The 13901-nt window shown below is 49.0% G+C and overlaps 3 protein-coding genes across 3 annotated transcripts; 2 read left to right on the plus strand and 1 right to left on the minus strand.

Annotated features, from left to right (window-relative positions):
- Window positions 1-110: 110 nt before the first annotated feature.
- F5891DRAFT_974274 (uncharacterized protein) lies at window positions 111-935 on the minus strand (the record flags this gene model as incomplete). The annotated part of the gene is made up of 1 exon (XM_041376447.1): window positions 111-935. One exon carries the CDS (start codon window positions 933-935, stop codon window positions 111-113), a length of 825 nt encoding a protein of 274 aa, XP_041233156.1.
- Window positions 936-1048: 113 nt separating this feature from the next.
- On the plus strand, window positions 1049-10140 carry F5891DRAFT_1098646 (uncharacterized protein). Its single transcript, XM_041363547.1, has 27 exons — window positions 1049-1271; window positions 1323-1575; window positions 1625-1729; window positions 1779-1819; window positions 1872-2148; window positions 2200-2334; window positions 2389-2479; window positions 2523-2616; window positions 2670-3089; window positions 3494-3723; window positions 3778-4005; window positions 4057-4843; window positions 4893-5544; window positions 5597-6024; window positions 6077-6647; window positions 6699-6863; window positions 6917-7470; window positions 7523-7589; window positions 7642-7959; window positions 8010-8253; window positions 8303-8788; window positions 8842-8986; window positions 9039-9113; window positions 9173-9262; window positions 9315-9528; window positions 9579-9728; window positions 9779-10140. Exons 2-27 carry the CDS (start codon window positions 1377-1379, stop codon window positions 9973-9975), a joined length of 6963 nt encoding a protein of 2320 aa, XP_041233157.1. The 5' UTR covers window positions 1049-1271; window positions 1323-1376; the 3' UTR covers window positions 9976-10140.
- Window positions 10141-10238: 98 nt separating this feature from the next.
- On the plus strand, window positions 10239-13893 carry F5891DRAFT_1124497 (uncharacterized protein; the record flags this gene model as incomplete). Its single annotated transcript, XM_041363898.1, has 13 exons — window positions 10239-10352; window positions 10421-12203; window positions 12266-12377; window positions 12428-12558; window positions 12611-12641; window positions 12688-12832; window positions 12882-13103; window positions 13152-13214; window positions 13266-13381; window positions 13435-13490; window positions 13541-13707; window positions 13758-13777; window positions 13827-13893. The coding sequence occupies 13 exons, from the start codon at window positions 10239-10241 to the stop codon at window positions 13891-13893; spliced, it is 3027 nt and encodes a 1008-aa protein (XP_041233158.1).
- Window positions 13894-13901: the final 8 nt, after the last annotated feature.

Raw genomic sequence — 13901 nt, forward strand, 5'->3', positions numbered from 1 at the left:
GTGACATCCAAGCCTGAAGTTATGGTTGCATTTGCGCTTGAGGAACTGACGGTGGAGTCGAGACATTTATTGACATGGTGTTGTCTCTCCTAAAATGTGCATCAGAGGGGTTACATCTGCAGCGTGGTCATGTCACCAACCAAGCCAGGTAAACGTGATATGTCGAGCTCGCAGATGGGGCAACTAGCAGGATGGACGCAGTCATTGAGTTGTTCTGAGACATCCTCCATCTCAATGTCATCGTTAGCGGCTTTGATGATGGCCAGCTCATCGTCTCCAACACCCCATTGCTCATCTTCACCTGTAAAGTCGACATCTACCACATCAATAGAATGTGGTATATTTCCATGATCCCTGTAGGGTTTGGGGATACCGACTTCTGCAGATGCGTTTCCTTCAAAAAGTAGCTCGTGAGTTGGCTCGACTGAGGACCGGAGTAACAAAGTTGGAACACCAAAGGTAGAAATGCTGGAAGTGGCTTTAATGACCGACGACTGGAGTAAAGTATCCTTCCTTTCTACAGTGTTCATGCTGCTTTGAACGGGCGCTTGCAATAAAGCGGGCTTTCCAAATGTGGGGAGTTTATCCTCATGAGATTCTTCATGATTTGACAAAGCGACACGTGTGAGAGATGGCTTCCACTCGCATTCATTAGAACCACGTAGATTCCCCTTTTCCCCTTGCGGAGAAGCGTGTTGTTTCTGAGCACCTGGGATTGCTCGCGTCTTCCCGTTGTCTCTTTTCGCTGTACAATCGTCACTGTCCGAATCTATGATGATGATATCCCGAGATAAGGAAGTTTTGGAGTTCTTCTTGTTCGTTTTGGGAAGGGGGTTTTGAAGCTTGCTTTTCTTCGTAGATGCGTTATTTGAGAAGAAATCAACGATAGTGCGAGATTGTAAAGGTTCCTTGCGTTTCTTGCTCAAGGGAGCCATGCATTGATCCCAAAAAAAAGTGCAGAGATTACTTGTGTAGAAGGAGTGAGACAAAACAAAGTTTGAACAAAGTAGGATCCCAAATTGGCGATCGGCGTTTGACACGACTTTGAGTCATTGACACGCAACTCCGAGTCTGCTGATTCGGATTCTATCGGCACTACGTATCAAATCGAAAGCGATTTATCGTGAACTCGATATTATTCCAGCTACAGGGCTAGCCAAGCCTGGTTTTATAATATGTTAACCGACTTGGAGTTTTAATCTAGATTAAGTTCGACTAGTCGAAGGAGCGCCGCTGCTCCTTTAGACAGGGCCACCAGGGTATCGGTTTTTGTGGGGTTGTCTTCATTTACGATACCGCTCTTATAATAACCACCCGTCCAGGTTCGTGCTCTGGCTTGAGCTCATATCAAGATTATCGATCCCTCGACTTACAACATGAACGCTCGTCCTACATCTATCTTACATAGAACGCCATGGACACCTCCCATCGCCATCGCCACTGATGGTGTTTACATCGATCTGGAGGATGGTCGACGTGTCATCGATGGGATCGGCGGTGCCGCTGTGACTTGCATCGGCGGAAACCATCCCAAGGTAGTCAGAGCCCTAAAAGATCAAATCGATGTCATGTCATGTAATGTCTTTCTCTTCACTCCTTAACACGAGTGACTGATCATGAATAGATGTATACAATATGCAGCTTTCCAGCCCTCCTGCAGAGGAGCTAGCTAAACTGCTCGTGGATACCAGCGACGGTGTCTTTGAGCAGGTCGCATTCTTATCTGGAGGTATTGCCATAGAACTCTGCTTGAACCTTACTGACCACTACCAATTTAGGTTCTGAAGCAATGGAGACTGTTGTCAAACTCTCGAGACAGGTGTGTTGGTATTGTGGAGGCGTAGGCCAAGGGCTCATGAACATAAATGCAGTATTATCTCGAGGTCGGGCAGCCGAAACGGACGAACTACATTGCCCGTCAACTGTCCTTTCATGGAAATACCCTAAGTAATCTGTCCCTTGCATACCATCCTGGCCGCCGTGCGCCGTATGAGGCTATTTTAGACCACCAGAATTTCCACCACGTTTCCCCAGCATTTGCAAAGAGGTTCCAAAAACCAGATGAGACGGAGGAGCAGTACGTCGAGCGACTCCGACAAGAACTCGAGGACAAGTTTATCGAACTCGGTCCCGAGACCGTAATCGGCTGTACGTCATTGTCGTCATGATTTACTCCTTTCAAAATCTGACGATCGGTAGTCGTCGCGGAGACTGTCGTTGGTGCGACAACAGGGGTTGTGAGTGCACCAAAGGGATACTTCAACGCCATGAAATCAGTCTGTCACAAATATGGTGCCCTTTTCATGCTCGATGAGGTAATGTCTGGCATGGGCCGTAAGTGATCTCGATATGTTGATCTTGACCACTATTGATGGTGGGGTTCGCCAGGAATGGGCACCATGCACGCTTGGCAGAGCTTCGGTGATGGTGCTGCACCTGACCTGCAGGCAGTAGCCAAGGGTTTGGGTGGTGGGCGAGTGTTACACATCCCTTCTCTTTTAATGTTACTGATTGGGCCACAGTTACGCTGCCATAGGTGCTGTTCTCATCTCGCCTAAAGTTGCGAAAGGGATCAGGGGGAGTTCCGGACTGCTCAAACATGGTCACACATATCAGGTCGGTACTGTGAGGTTATCGAAGAGCCGGTTATTAACATTTATTCTTGACAGGCAAATCCACTAGCATGTGCAGCATCTTTAGCTGTGCAGAAGGTCATAATTGAAGAGGATCTCCTTGTGCAGTGCAGGAAGAACGGCGTACACATGATTGCGCTGCTGAAAGACCGCCTACAGTCCCAAAATGCTCTCGCAGCGCCATATACATTCGATGTTCGCGGGGCTGGGGCTTTCTTTGGGGTCGAATTCGACTTCTCCAGCCTCGAGGCACGCCGTATTGATATGAAGGACCAACAATTTGCAATGGCGGTGCAGGCGCGCTGTCTTGAGAATGGACTTATTGTGATGGGCATGGTCGGTGGCTCCTCGCTCGATGGATCAAAGGGGGACCACCTCATGCTCGGCCCTGCGTACAATGCAACCACCGAAGAGATAGAGAAGATTGTGGATATTTTCGTGAAGAGCATCGAGGAAGTGTTAACAGAAAATTTTGCATAAATATCGATCACTCTGTACATAGCATCAAATTTTGTGAATGCAGTAAGCATCCTTGCGTAGTAACCCCAAGCCCTCGGTGATCGGGGCATCCCGCAAGGTTACGCCACCATCGCTTTCGCACGCCTTCTCCAGGCGGCATCTACCCGAATTCGAGCACCGGCTTTAACATTGCGTCGACGCATCGTTTCTTTCTCATTGACCACTAGCTTCCCAACATCTAGCAGAACTTCAGAATCGATGGCTGGGAGCATGTTCTAATGGACTATCAACCAATCTATCAGCAAGAAGCCACAAGCTCCAGTGTATCCTTGCAGCCACTAGAATCAGAACAAGCTCACTTTCCATCCACATCGGCGTCGGTATCGACTATAGATTTCAAGCCAATACGTTCTAGCGCAAGAGTAAAAGCAGCCAAGCAAAAGGAGAAGGAACGCGAGCAGGCGAAAGATAGGGAAGGTGACTCAGCAGAGCAATACATAGCAGTGCCATTAGAGAGCACCCGTGAAACTAGGTCGACAACCCAGGCCAAGAACAAGCGCACTCGAGAAGGTAGTTCAGGAAACGGAAAGTTTAAAGAATCGTCAGAAGAAATTGCCCGCGTGAGCAAGAGGTGCGGCGAACATGTTCCCGCACCCATAGTTATATTTAACTGACATCCTGACAGCAGAGCACATCGAGCGACACTTCCCTCTACATCCGCCCCATCACTTGCAATTACCGAACCAACAAAAGACCGCAAAGGCAAGAAGCGCGCCGCTCCAGAACCGGATTCAGAAGAAGAGGGGCAGAGCACTACCTTATCTTCTAAGCGCACAAGAACTACAGCATATTCCTTGAGATCAAGAACAGACGCCTCAACCTCTGCCTCCGCACCCATGCCTAGAAGACCCAAGTTTGTATTCAGCCTCTCTCGCCCTGGATTTGCTCACATGTTACGTTACAGGTCATCACCGAGTAAAGCGAAAGCAGCGACGAAAAGCAAAGTTGGCGCTTCTGCAGGCTCTTCGAAGATGGCTGACGAAGACGTTGCGATGCTTGATACTACGATAGTTAGGCCCGATGAACCTGCCTATGAAGAACAACCTGACGGCTGTGATGACGATGACGTCGCCATGGATGACCAAGATAACGGTGGTGATGGCGAAGGCGACGACAACGGGGATGAAGAAGGACGCTTACCAGTTGGTGCTACTCGTGGATTTGCTGGCCTAGACGAATCTGCTGCGATGGCAATCTTTGGAGATTATCGCCAATTTGGATCATACATGGTTTCCCTCTCAAGCCGACTCAAGACCATGTTGAATAATATAAAATCAACCGCGAGCCCAACCACTCGCTTGGTGACACTGCAGGAGCTTAGTGAGCTCCTCAGCATAAGCACGGAAGACACTTTAGCAGGCTCGTTCCAAGTGGAACAGTTTGTAAGGGAACTCGTGAAGATCCTTGGTGGGCGCGGCGCAGATGAAGACGAAGACGACGACGGTGGTGATGATGGGGATGATCATGACGAGGACGCGGCTCTAGCTGCTGCATTGGCGATGAGCGGGGGTGGAACATACCAGGGCGATGAGAATCTCGAAGCGCAGATGCTGGCATGTCGTTGCCTGGCAAATCTGATGGAGGCTCTGCCTGGTGTAGCCCACTCCGTTGTCTATCACGGCGCAATACCGGTCCTTTGCAGCAAGTTGATTGAGATATCTTATATTGATCTCGCAGAACAGACTCTGAGCGTGAGTCCCTCAGTTGCAATGCCACATTCTCCCCTAAATTGTATTTCAGACACTGGAAAAAATATCCGAAGAGTTCCCTAGCTCCATCGTACGAGAAAATGGTTTAGCGGCACTGCTGAACTATCTAGACTTCTTCTCCATCGCTGTACAAAGGACTGCGCTGCAAGCTGCTGCGAATTGTTGCAGAAATATCTCGCCGGATCATTTCCAGATGATTCTTGGCGTCTGGCCCATTATTCGCAATTGCATTGGCTATTCTGACCAGAGGCTGGTTGAATTTGCATGCCTGTGCGTCATCAGAGTTGTGGACTCTTATCATCGCTCCGCGACGGAGAACCTGGAAAGCCTGCTGGATGAGACCGCCATTCGTGCGATCAACTTACTTCTTATGCCAGCCGGAGGTTCCCCCTTGATTGCTGCTAATACATTCACTTTACTCTTGAAGGCACTGGCAACAGCCGCCCGCGCAAGCCCAAAGATTACCCTCAATCTACTTCAGGCAGACATCGTTGATACACTTTACCAGATCCTGACGGGAGTTCTCCCCTCAGCATCTGGCGGTGGGGGCGAGCAAGGTGGCCAAGGGCTGGCTGGCGATGTGACTCATATGACAGTCATGGAGAATCTTGCCCACCGATCCAAGGAGCAAGTGGAAGAAGCCCTCAGTCTGGTGTCCGAACTAATGCCTCCTCTTCCAAAAGGTACGCCTGAGAATCTCGTAATAACATGATTGCCTACTCACACCTTTTGAAGATGGCGTGTTTGATCACAAGGGCTATACCGACAAGGCATTGTCACGGATGGTAAAAGCTAAAACCAAGGCTGATCGCGCTGCTGCGCGTCAGGCTGTATTCGCACCTTATCAGCCAAGCCCTGACACATCGGCGCAAGCAACACCTGCAGCAGAACCATTTCAGGATACCAGCATGAATGACTTTCAAATGCAGGATCCTGACGACATTCTTCCTTTAACCTCTGTCGCTGAGCCTGCAGTAGCAGATCGTTCTGAGCTTCTACGTTCCAAGCCGGAGGTTGTCGGACGATTTATGCAGTTAATGGTGCCCATCTTGATAGACGTATATGCTGCTAGCGTAATTACTCCCGTCCGGGTTAAAACTTTGACAGGTCTACTGAAGGCAGTAGGTTTCCTTGAAGGGGAGGCGCTGAAGGACGCATTTAATGCGAGTATCTTTTTTTGTTTGTTTTATAGCCCCGTCTGATTTTGAAATATAGCTAGTACCTGTTGCGAGTTTTGCCTCATCGATTCTATCGTCTAAGGATCATCCTTCACTAGTCATTGGTGCACTTCAGCTCGTCGATCTTCTGCTACAGAAGCTTCCAGCGGAATACCGCCCTGTCCTGCGGCGAGAAGGAGTATTCCACGAAATCGAATCACTTGCTGCAAGAACACTAACTTCCATGAAATCTAAGGATTCAGATGGCACCATCGTAGCGGACCCTGTGAACATTCCTCTTCATATTTCCTCTACGATACCTGGGTACAAAAAGCTTCACTCGCTTTCTTTGGAGCCCGAGGATGCAATTACTTTACGGGCCCGAGTCATCCGCTTCAAGTATTCTTTGGGACAGGAGGAGGGAGACGAAGATAATGCCTTTGATGAACTTCGCCGTCTTGTCGATAGACTTGCTACTCCAGATGTGGGCGAGTCGGCCATGGTGTCTGCATTGAGGGACATTGCAGATCATTTCACATCCCACTCTTCTGTCTCAAGCTTCGAGCTTTTGCAGAGCGGAGCTGTCGACGGGTTGTTGCGCTTTGCTACTGACGCTGCCAGGAGTACAGGTACGAATCACTGCCACGTTTTATCGGATGGCTTAATTTACTTTATGACAGTCACTAGCAAACGACGCCAAGAGTTATTGTATGATGCATTTAGCCGTATCCCGAGAGGTGGGACTGTTACTCAGTCTCCACTTACTGTTTTGGTGAAGAAGCTGCAGGAGAGTCTCACGAGAATGGAGGACTTTGATGTCGTCACTGTTTCACAAGGAACAGACGGTGAGTACAATGCCGATCCTTCTCCTTTCTGTGTCAAACTTAACGTGCGGTAGATTCCAAGCGAAGTTCACCATCTCTCCTTGCCCGACAACTTCGCCTTCGTCTAGTTGCAGATAATGAGTCTGACATTCCTCGCAACCTCCAGAACATGGTGGTTTCTATCCATGCCATCGCAACGTTCCAAGCATTAAATGATTACTTGCGTCCCAGAATTACGGGGTTGATGTCAACCGGAGGACTGTCTGGAATGTTAGCAGCTTTGGCAGCCTCTGGGTTTGGCCCAGCAAGTTCGCGCAATCCTCCGGAAGCCCCAATACAAGCAAGCAAGCCTGCAGAGTCTAGCAGTGCTACAAAACCTGCTTCTGAAACACCTGCCGCTGGCTCCTCGGAGATTGGCCGACGCCGGAGTTTAAGACTCAGCGCTAAGAATGGCGGACCATTAGGTGACAAGAGCGAGGGCAGTTCCGCAACAGTGCCTGCCATCGGTTCAGTGCATACTGGCTCGTCATCATCTGTTGCCCCTCAATCTACAGCCCAACGCATGGAAGCCCTTATTCAAGACGGCGGACTCATATCAGACTTTACCGATGATGAGGTAGACGCTGAGGTAATTACCGAAATCAAACATATAACTTTGGGGCTGACCGCTTTCTTGGAAGGTATTTGAAGATGACGATGACATCGACTCTGCTGCAGACAAGACCGTCACCTTGTCCATTGCTGATGGTAAGCCATCGCGATAATGCTGTAGGAGGTTACTCATCCGACACATCCTCAGACGGTAGCAAAGTGGAAGCGCAGACTCCTGATGGAACACGAGTTGCAACTCCAAGTACAGCACCTTCGATTTCATCATCTAGACCGCCCAATCCGAATAAAACCTCGTATGCAGCTGCTCTAAAAGCCAAACCGTCGGACTGGCACCTTGAGTTCTCGATGGATGACCACCTTCTCCCCCTTGACCTGACAATATATGGCGCCATTCATCAGCATGAAATCCGTAAGAAGCTTGGACCTGTGCCATCTAGCTCCATGTGGCAGGGAATCTATACAGTCAAGTTCAAGAAAGTAAATGGTCCTCCCCCGAGCCAAGAATGTAGGCACCAGTAACCTGATTGGTGTTGCTGAATCTGATGATATTGACAGCTCGTGCAGACACCTCGGCATCTAAAATCCGATCACCCAGTCCCATCCTTTCTTCCCTCCCGGATGATGCCCCTCATGCCAAGATTCTCCGTTTGCTTCGCGTATTGCATAGATTGAATGCTGCGGAAGCCCAACGGCCAGCCAGACCGTTAGATCGTCGCGCGCTCTCGGAGTCTACGTTCATTAACAACAAGTTAACTGCTAAACTCACTCGTCAGCTGGAGGAACCGATGATCGTAGTCAGGTGATTCAGTCGTTCCTTTTATATACTTGCAGTTGCTTACTCTATTCAGTTCATGCTTACCCGACTGGGCACTTGACTTGCCACAAAATTTCCCTTTCCTCTTTCCATTCGCCACTAGGTACAACTACCTCCAATCGACTTCTTTTGGATACGCTCGCCTTATTCTGAAGTGGCAAAGCCAGCAAGGCCGCAGCCAGGACAGCTCGCGGCGAGATGAGGGTATCGGTTTTCTTGGACGGCTGCAGCGCCAGAAGGTCCGTATCTCTCGTAAACACATACTGGAGTCAGCGGTCAAGGTTTTCGAGCTCTATGGGTCTTCATCCTCGATCTTGGAAGTGGAGTATTTTGATGAGGTTGGGACTGGGCTTGGACCTACTCTTGAGTTTTATTCCCTCGTTTCGAAGGAATTTGCCAGGAGAGATCTCAAGATATGGCGAGATGCCGACTCAGCTGCTCCTGGCATATATGTTCATCACCCTACGGGACTCTATCCTGCCCCTATTAGCCCTGACGACATTGCAAATGATGGGGGACAGTGAGTGCTTCTCTAGCCCAAATGGCTGTTGTATATCTGACGTCTAGTGGTAGAAAACGGACGCACATCCTCCGAGTTGTTGGCCAATATGTGGCGAAGGCAATGTTGGACTCCCGCATTATAGACCTCTCAGTCAACAAGATTTTCGTTAAACTTGTGCTAGGGGAGGAAGTGCCTTTGACCATCGAGTCCCTGAAAGTAAGAAATATTGTGTGCGAATAAGACACTGTACTCATATGATCGTGTCCAGCTTGTGGACAATGAACTTGCCAGCTCTCTCTCCAAACTCCAGAGCTACGCGTCCATGAAAGGGCAGAGTGAGAAGGTATTCTGGCTGATTTACCACGTCATGACTAGAAGTTTTCTTACCTCCGCGATATCTAGCTCTTCCGCAAGGTTGCATTAATGGATATTGTCAATGTCGAAGATCTTGCGCTTGATTTCACAGTTCCCGGATACGACATCGAGCTTCGGGTGAGTCTCATCTTGTTGTCATTATTCAAGTGGGTCATAATGCATGTTATAGCCTGGCGGACGTAACATTCCTGTGACTTCGGAAAATGCAGAAGAATACATTCACGAGGTCCTGGATGCAATTATTGGCACTGGCGTTCAGCCACAGGCCAAGGCGTTCCGAGAGGGCTTCTCAAAGGTGTTCCCAATTTCTGATTTGCAGGCGTTCTCGGCGGACGAGTTGGTCATGTTATTTGGTAACTCAGACGAAGACTGGGGAGTTGAGAGTACGTGAATTTTTGTACTGGTGTCAACCTGGCTGACAATAAGACTTTAGCGTTGAATGAAGCTATCAAAGCCGACCATGGCTTCCACAGCGAGAGTCGTGCTATTCGTGAGCTCGTAGGGATCATGTCGGACTTTGATGCCTTAGCTCGCCGTGATTTCCTTCAGTTTATCACAGGAAGCCCGAAACTTCCTATCGGAGGTGTGTTTCGTTACATCTCATCTCAAGACTGGCTGACGCTGTGTTCAAAGGGTTCCGTGGTCTTAACCCTCCACTCACTGTCGTTCGCAAACCACACGAACCACCACTTGTGGCAGATGATTACCTGCCAAGTGTAATGACCTGTGTCAATTACCTGAAGCTACCGGAGTATAGTTCAAAAGTAGTGATGCGAGAGAAATTACGCATTGCGATGAAAGAAGGAGTTGGCAGTTTCCATTTGTCCTAGTACTTTTCGGCATCATATCATTGTATATGCGCACAATGTCTCTTGTTCTTCGCTCGTTTGTAACTTTATATATATAGAGAGAGGCTCACATCCTTAGTGCACAGTAACAATGAGCGTCCAGTAGATAGGAGATTTCCCATTTTGATTATCGGCAACTTGAAATTACCAGCGCGGGATGAGCACAGTGCTGACTTGACTGCGGAACGTGCGCCTCCTTTGGTTGGAAGGTCACTTAGGCCAAGGTGATATAACCTGCAAGAAAGATGCATGTTAGACCAGACAGACCCCTAGTCGTCAAGTGCGCCTTCGATAGATGGAACAAGCGGATAAGCTTTGCTTCCGCTAGGAATTGCTCATACGAGCTGCTGAGGAACAGAGTGCGTCTCTTTGGTCATTAAATTTAAGGCTTATCATTCATATTCTCTTCTTCCACACCATCGGTCAGGTTGAGCAGTGTTTCTCACTTTATGCGACTTCATATGTGATTGCGTACAAGGACGATGACGGCGAAATCACCGATATCACCACAGAATCCGATCTCACAGAAGCCATTCAATACTTCCAGGCTGGATCTGATGATCCTCCGCTTTCCTCTGCAGCATCAATTCTATCTGGCCGCAGCTTCGGAAGCAGACGGATAACGCTACGTGTTCACATCACTGTTGATTACGATGGCCCGAGCCTAAGCGACACATCAAGTCTCGCCAGCATGGAAGAATACAAAGGCCGTAACAGGAGCGAAGGCGAATTAAGCTGGTCCGTTGGAGGAGGGGAAGTTGACGATGATTCAGTGACAGTGAGCTCGAGAGATACCAATTGGCGCTTTGCAAAAGGGTCGACAGTGCACCCTATCACACCGCGTTCGGATGACTTGGTCAAACATCAAGACTCGTTTTCTATACCCGAGAACAGTGTTACCGGTTGTTCGGCATCCCAAAGAGATTCGACAGCGGTGGAAGATCAAACAATGCATGACGAGGGTCCATTCGCAGACAATCACCAGTTCTTCACTGAAGAACGCGTTCTAGAAGACCCTGTAGTTGCATTTGAACGACTCAAGCTCCAGGAGCACCCTGATGCGTCAGCATCTGACATGGCCCCTTCACATCGGTCATGCTCTCCTACGCCGATTGACATAGCATTGGCGCGTTCTGCTCAGGACAGAGGGGCGGCGTGGTTGCGCGATCAAAATGCGCGCACAATCAAAGCCATGCTCGGGGCAACACCTGAGCCCTCGGAATCTGATTCGAGGTCAATATCATTAACATATTCTGACGAGCACATTCCATCTAACAACATGGATGGGGATCTTGCACTGGAACGAGATCCTCGCGGGAAATACTACTACTCGTATACTGGTGCAAGTTCTACGACACATGACTCGGGTTACGAGGACAATTTGAGTGTAAAGTATGACGCTGACCCCTTTAACGGTTCGCCCCCGCGGCCAAACAGCATGCAGCTTACGTGGATTGCTTCGCAACAAAAGCTAGCAGATAATGATCATTCCGATAACATCCCTGATTCATATAAGCGTTTTCCCCCACTCTCCTCCAAATCTGACCAAGCTCCATACCCAATCGCTCCCGACATTCCACCAGAGGTGCTCCAGTTTGTTGCACCTCCAGGACCTCCTCCAGGCTCGCTCACTACTTGTTCAGACTGTGGAGTCATGCTAGATGGCATTCGGTACGTCTGTGCGGTGTGTGGTGAGAAGGAACCTCTGGCAAGCATCGTGCTCCGCAACGGTTCAGACTCTGATCTAGGCAAAGGAAAGGCCAGAGACTTAGAGCCATTACATTCTTATCCCCCTCATCCTCATCACACACTCCTGTCATCTTCACCATCCCCATCTACGTTCTTCGACTCTGTCACATTAAGCGGGTCACCGCAGACGCGCAGCGAACACAAACACAACAAGCCACTCCCTTCCTTACCCGGTTCCTCTTCGTCAAGCCCTACATTATATAGTGCACGGTCAGGTTTCAGATTTCGCCATGGATCCGAGTCGTCTACTATGGGCTTTGAACTGTGCTCGGGATGTGTTGAATCGGCTGGCGTGATACATGCGCTTCGTGCAAGCACGGAGCGGCGGAATGGATCAGGTGCAGAATCGTCTCCGGAAGACGATTTATCATCGTGGAGTCGCTCCGCTCCCAGACAGAAAGGCCAGCTCAGACATGCGTATTTTGAAAAGGTCTGGGGCCATCATGGATGGGAAGACGTAGGTAAGCATATAATGGAATATACGGCGACATTGGAACGACATCTTTACCTTCATTCTTCACAGAGCAAGATGATATGCATATCTGTAAATGTTCGACTTGCAATTCAGCCATCGCGAACCAGCGGTATAAATGTACATCATGTCAGAAATTCAATCTATGTCGAGCGTGTTACAGGCAAGTGGCTTTTTGTGCGATGGAGATTGAACTAATACCTGGTTGGGCAGCCAAGTCCACGATATACACCCTTCACATGCATTCCTGGTAGTCACGGAAAAGTCTGTTAGGTCTAGAAGTGAACCAGAATATTCACATGCTCTACCAATGATAATGTCAAACGACAATAATGAGGAACGTTGTGAGTGTTTTAAGCAACAGTTGTCTGTCCTCTCTCACTGCTATATTTGTAGCTATGAAACATCCCGGCGTCAAGTGTGCACAGTAGGTGGCCTATGGCGACATGATTACAGCACCTGATGAATTTCAGTTGTTTACAGGATATTCTTGGTGCCCGATTCCACTGCGCGATCTGCGACTCCATCGACATTTGCTCCAATTGCGAGTCTGCAGGACTTCCAGGCAATTTGGACTCCTCGGACGGGGGGCACATATCCTCGCATATTATGATAAAGGTATCTGTTATCTTTCTCAGGGTCGAACACATTGCTCATTTTTTTCAAGATTCCCTATCCACTCGAAACAACAGAAGTGCAAACGGCCAGCCGCCGTGCCATCCATTTATGGACAGGCAGGGACGCAGCACATGTTTTGACTGCATCCCGCTCCAAACCAGGCTCCGTATACTCTTCATATGCTCAGACGGTCGTTGGCTCGAGACATGCCCGAAGTGCGCTCGATGGCGAGTCGCTGAACCACCACTTGTCCTGCAAGGGCTGCAACCAGGTTTGGTCCTCGCAATCATACTCCCATGAAGGGCTGACGACTCTCCAGACAATAATTGGTACACGGTATCAATGTGCTACATGCCCCTCTTCACCCACTGCATATAGCTTGGTATGTGCATTGTAATTACACACTTACACTGCTCTCATCACGAATGTTAAGTGCCAATCATGCGAGCAGAAGTCATATGCCGTCCATGACCCAATGCACTCTTTTTTCAAGATACCGAGACCTGTTAATGTACAACTCGAGTCACCGTCTGGTTTCCTTCCGAAACTGTGAGCTTTGAATTGTAACAATTCATCGAGGTTATTCCGTGACACGTTGGTAGGTACAAGGTCCCGGCAGGTCCTGTTGGTGGCCTCGCACCCAACGCAGATCCACAAGGTTTGTCAACCATACTGATGAGCTTTCACACTCACATTAAAGATTCACAGAGCATCTCTATCATTTGGTTCACTCCACGGCGCTTTGCGATCGCTGTATGGAGCGTATTCAAGGAGCATGGTACCGTTGTGCGTATTGCGCGAAAGACCTATGTGGAGAATGTGAATCTCTTGACACTCATGACGAGACGCACATATTTGTTGTATTTAAGGCACCTGTACGTTTTCCGTATCCTACATCATCATCCATCTACTAACACATGAGAAGGTCGACATGGTTCAATTCCGGTGTGTTGTTCTTACAGCTTTCACGTAATGTCATCTAATGAGAACATAGGCGATTCGCAAACCTGGAAAACCCCAACGACAGCCCGCCTATTATCCCTTTCCCAGTGTACTGCTAGATGTATAC

The sequence above is a fragment of the Suillus fuscotomentosus genome, assembly GCF_016647785.1.
Source record: "Suillus fuscotomentosus strain FC203 chromosome Unknown F5891scaffold_2, whole genome shotgun sequence".
NCBI lineage: Eukaryota > Fungi > Basidiomycota > Agaricomycetes > Boletales > Suillaceae > Suillus > Suillus fuscotomentosus.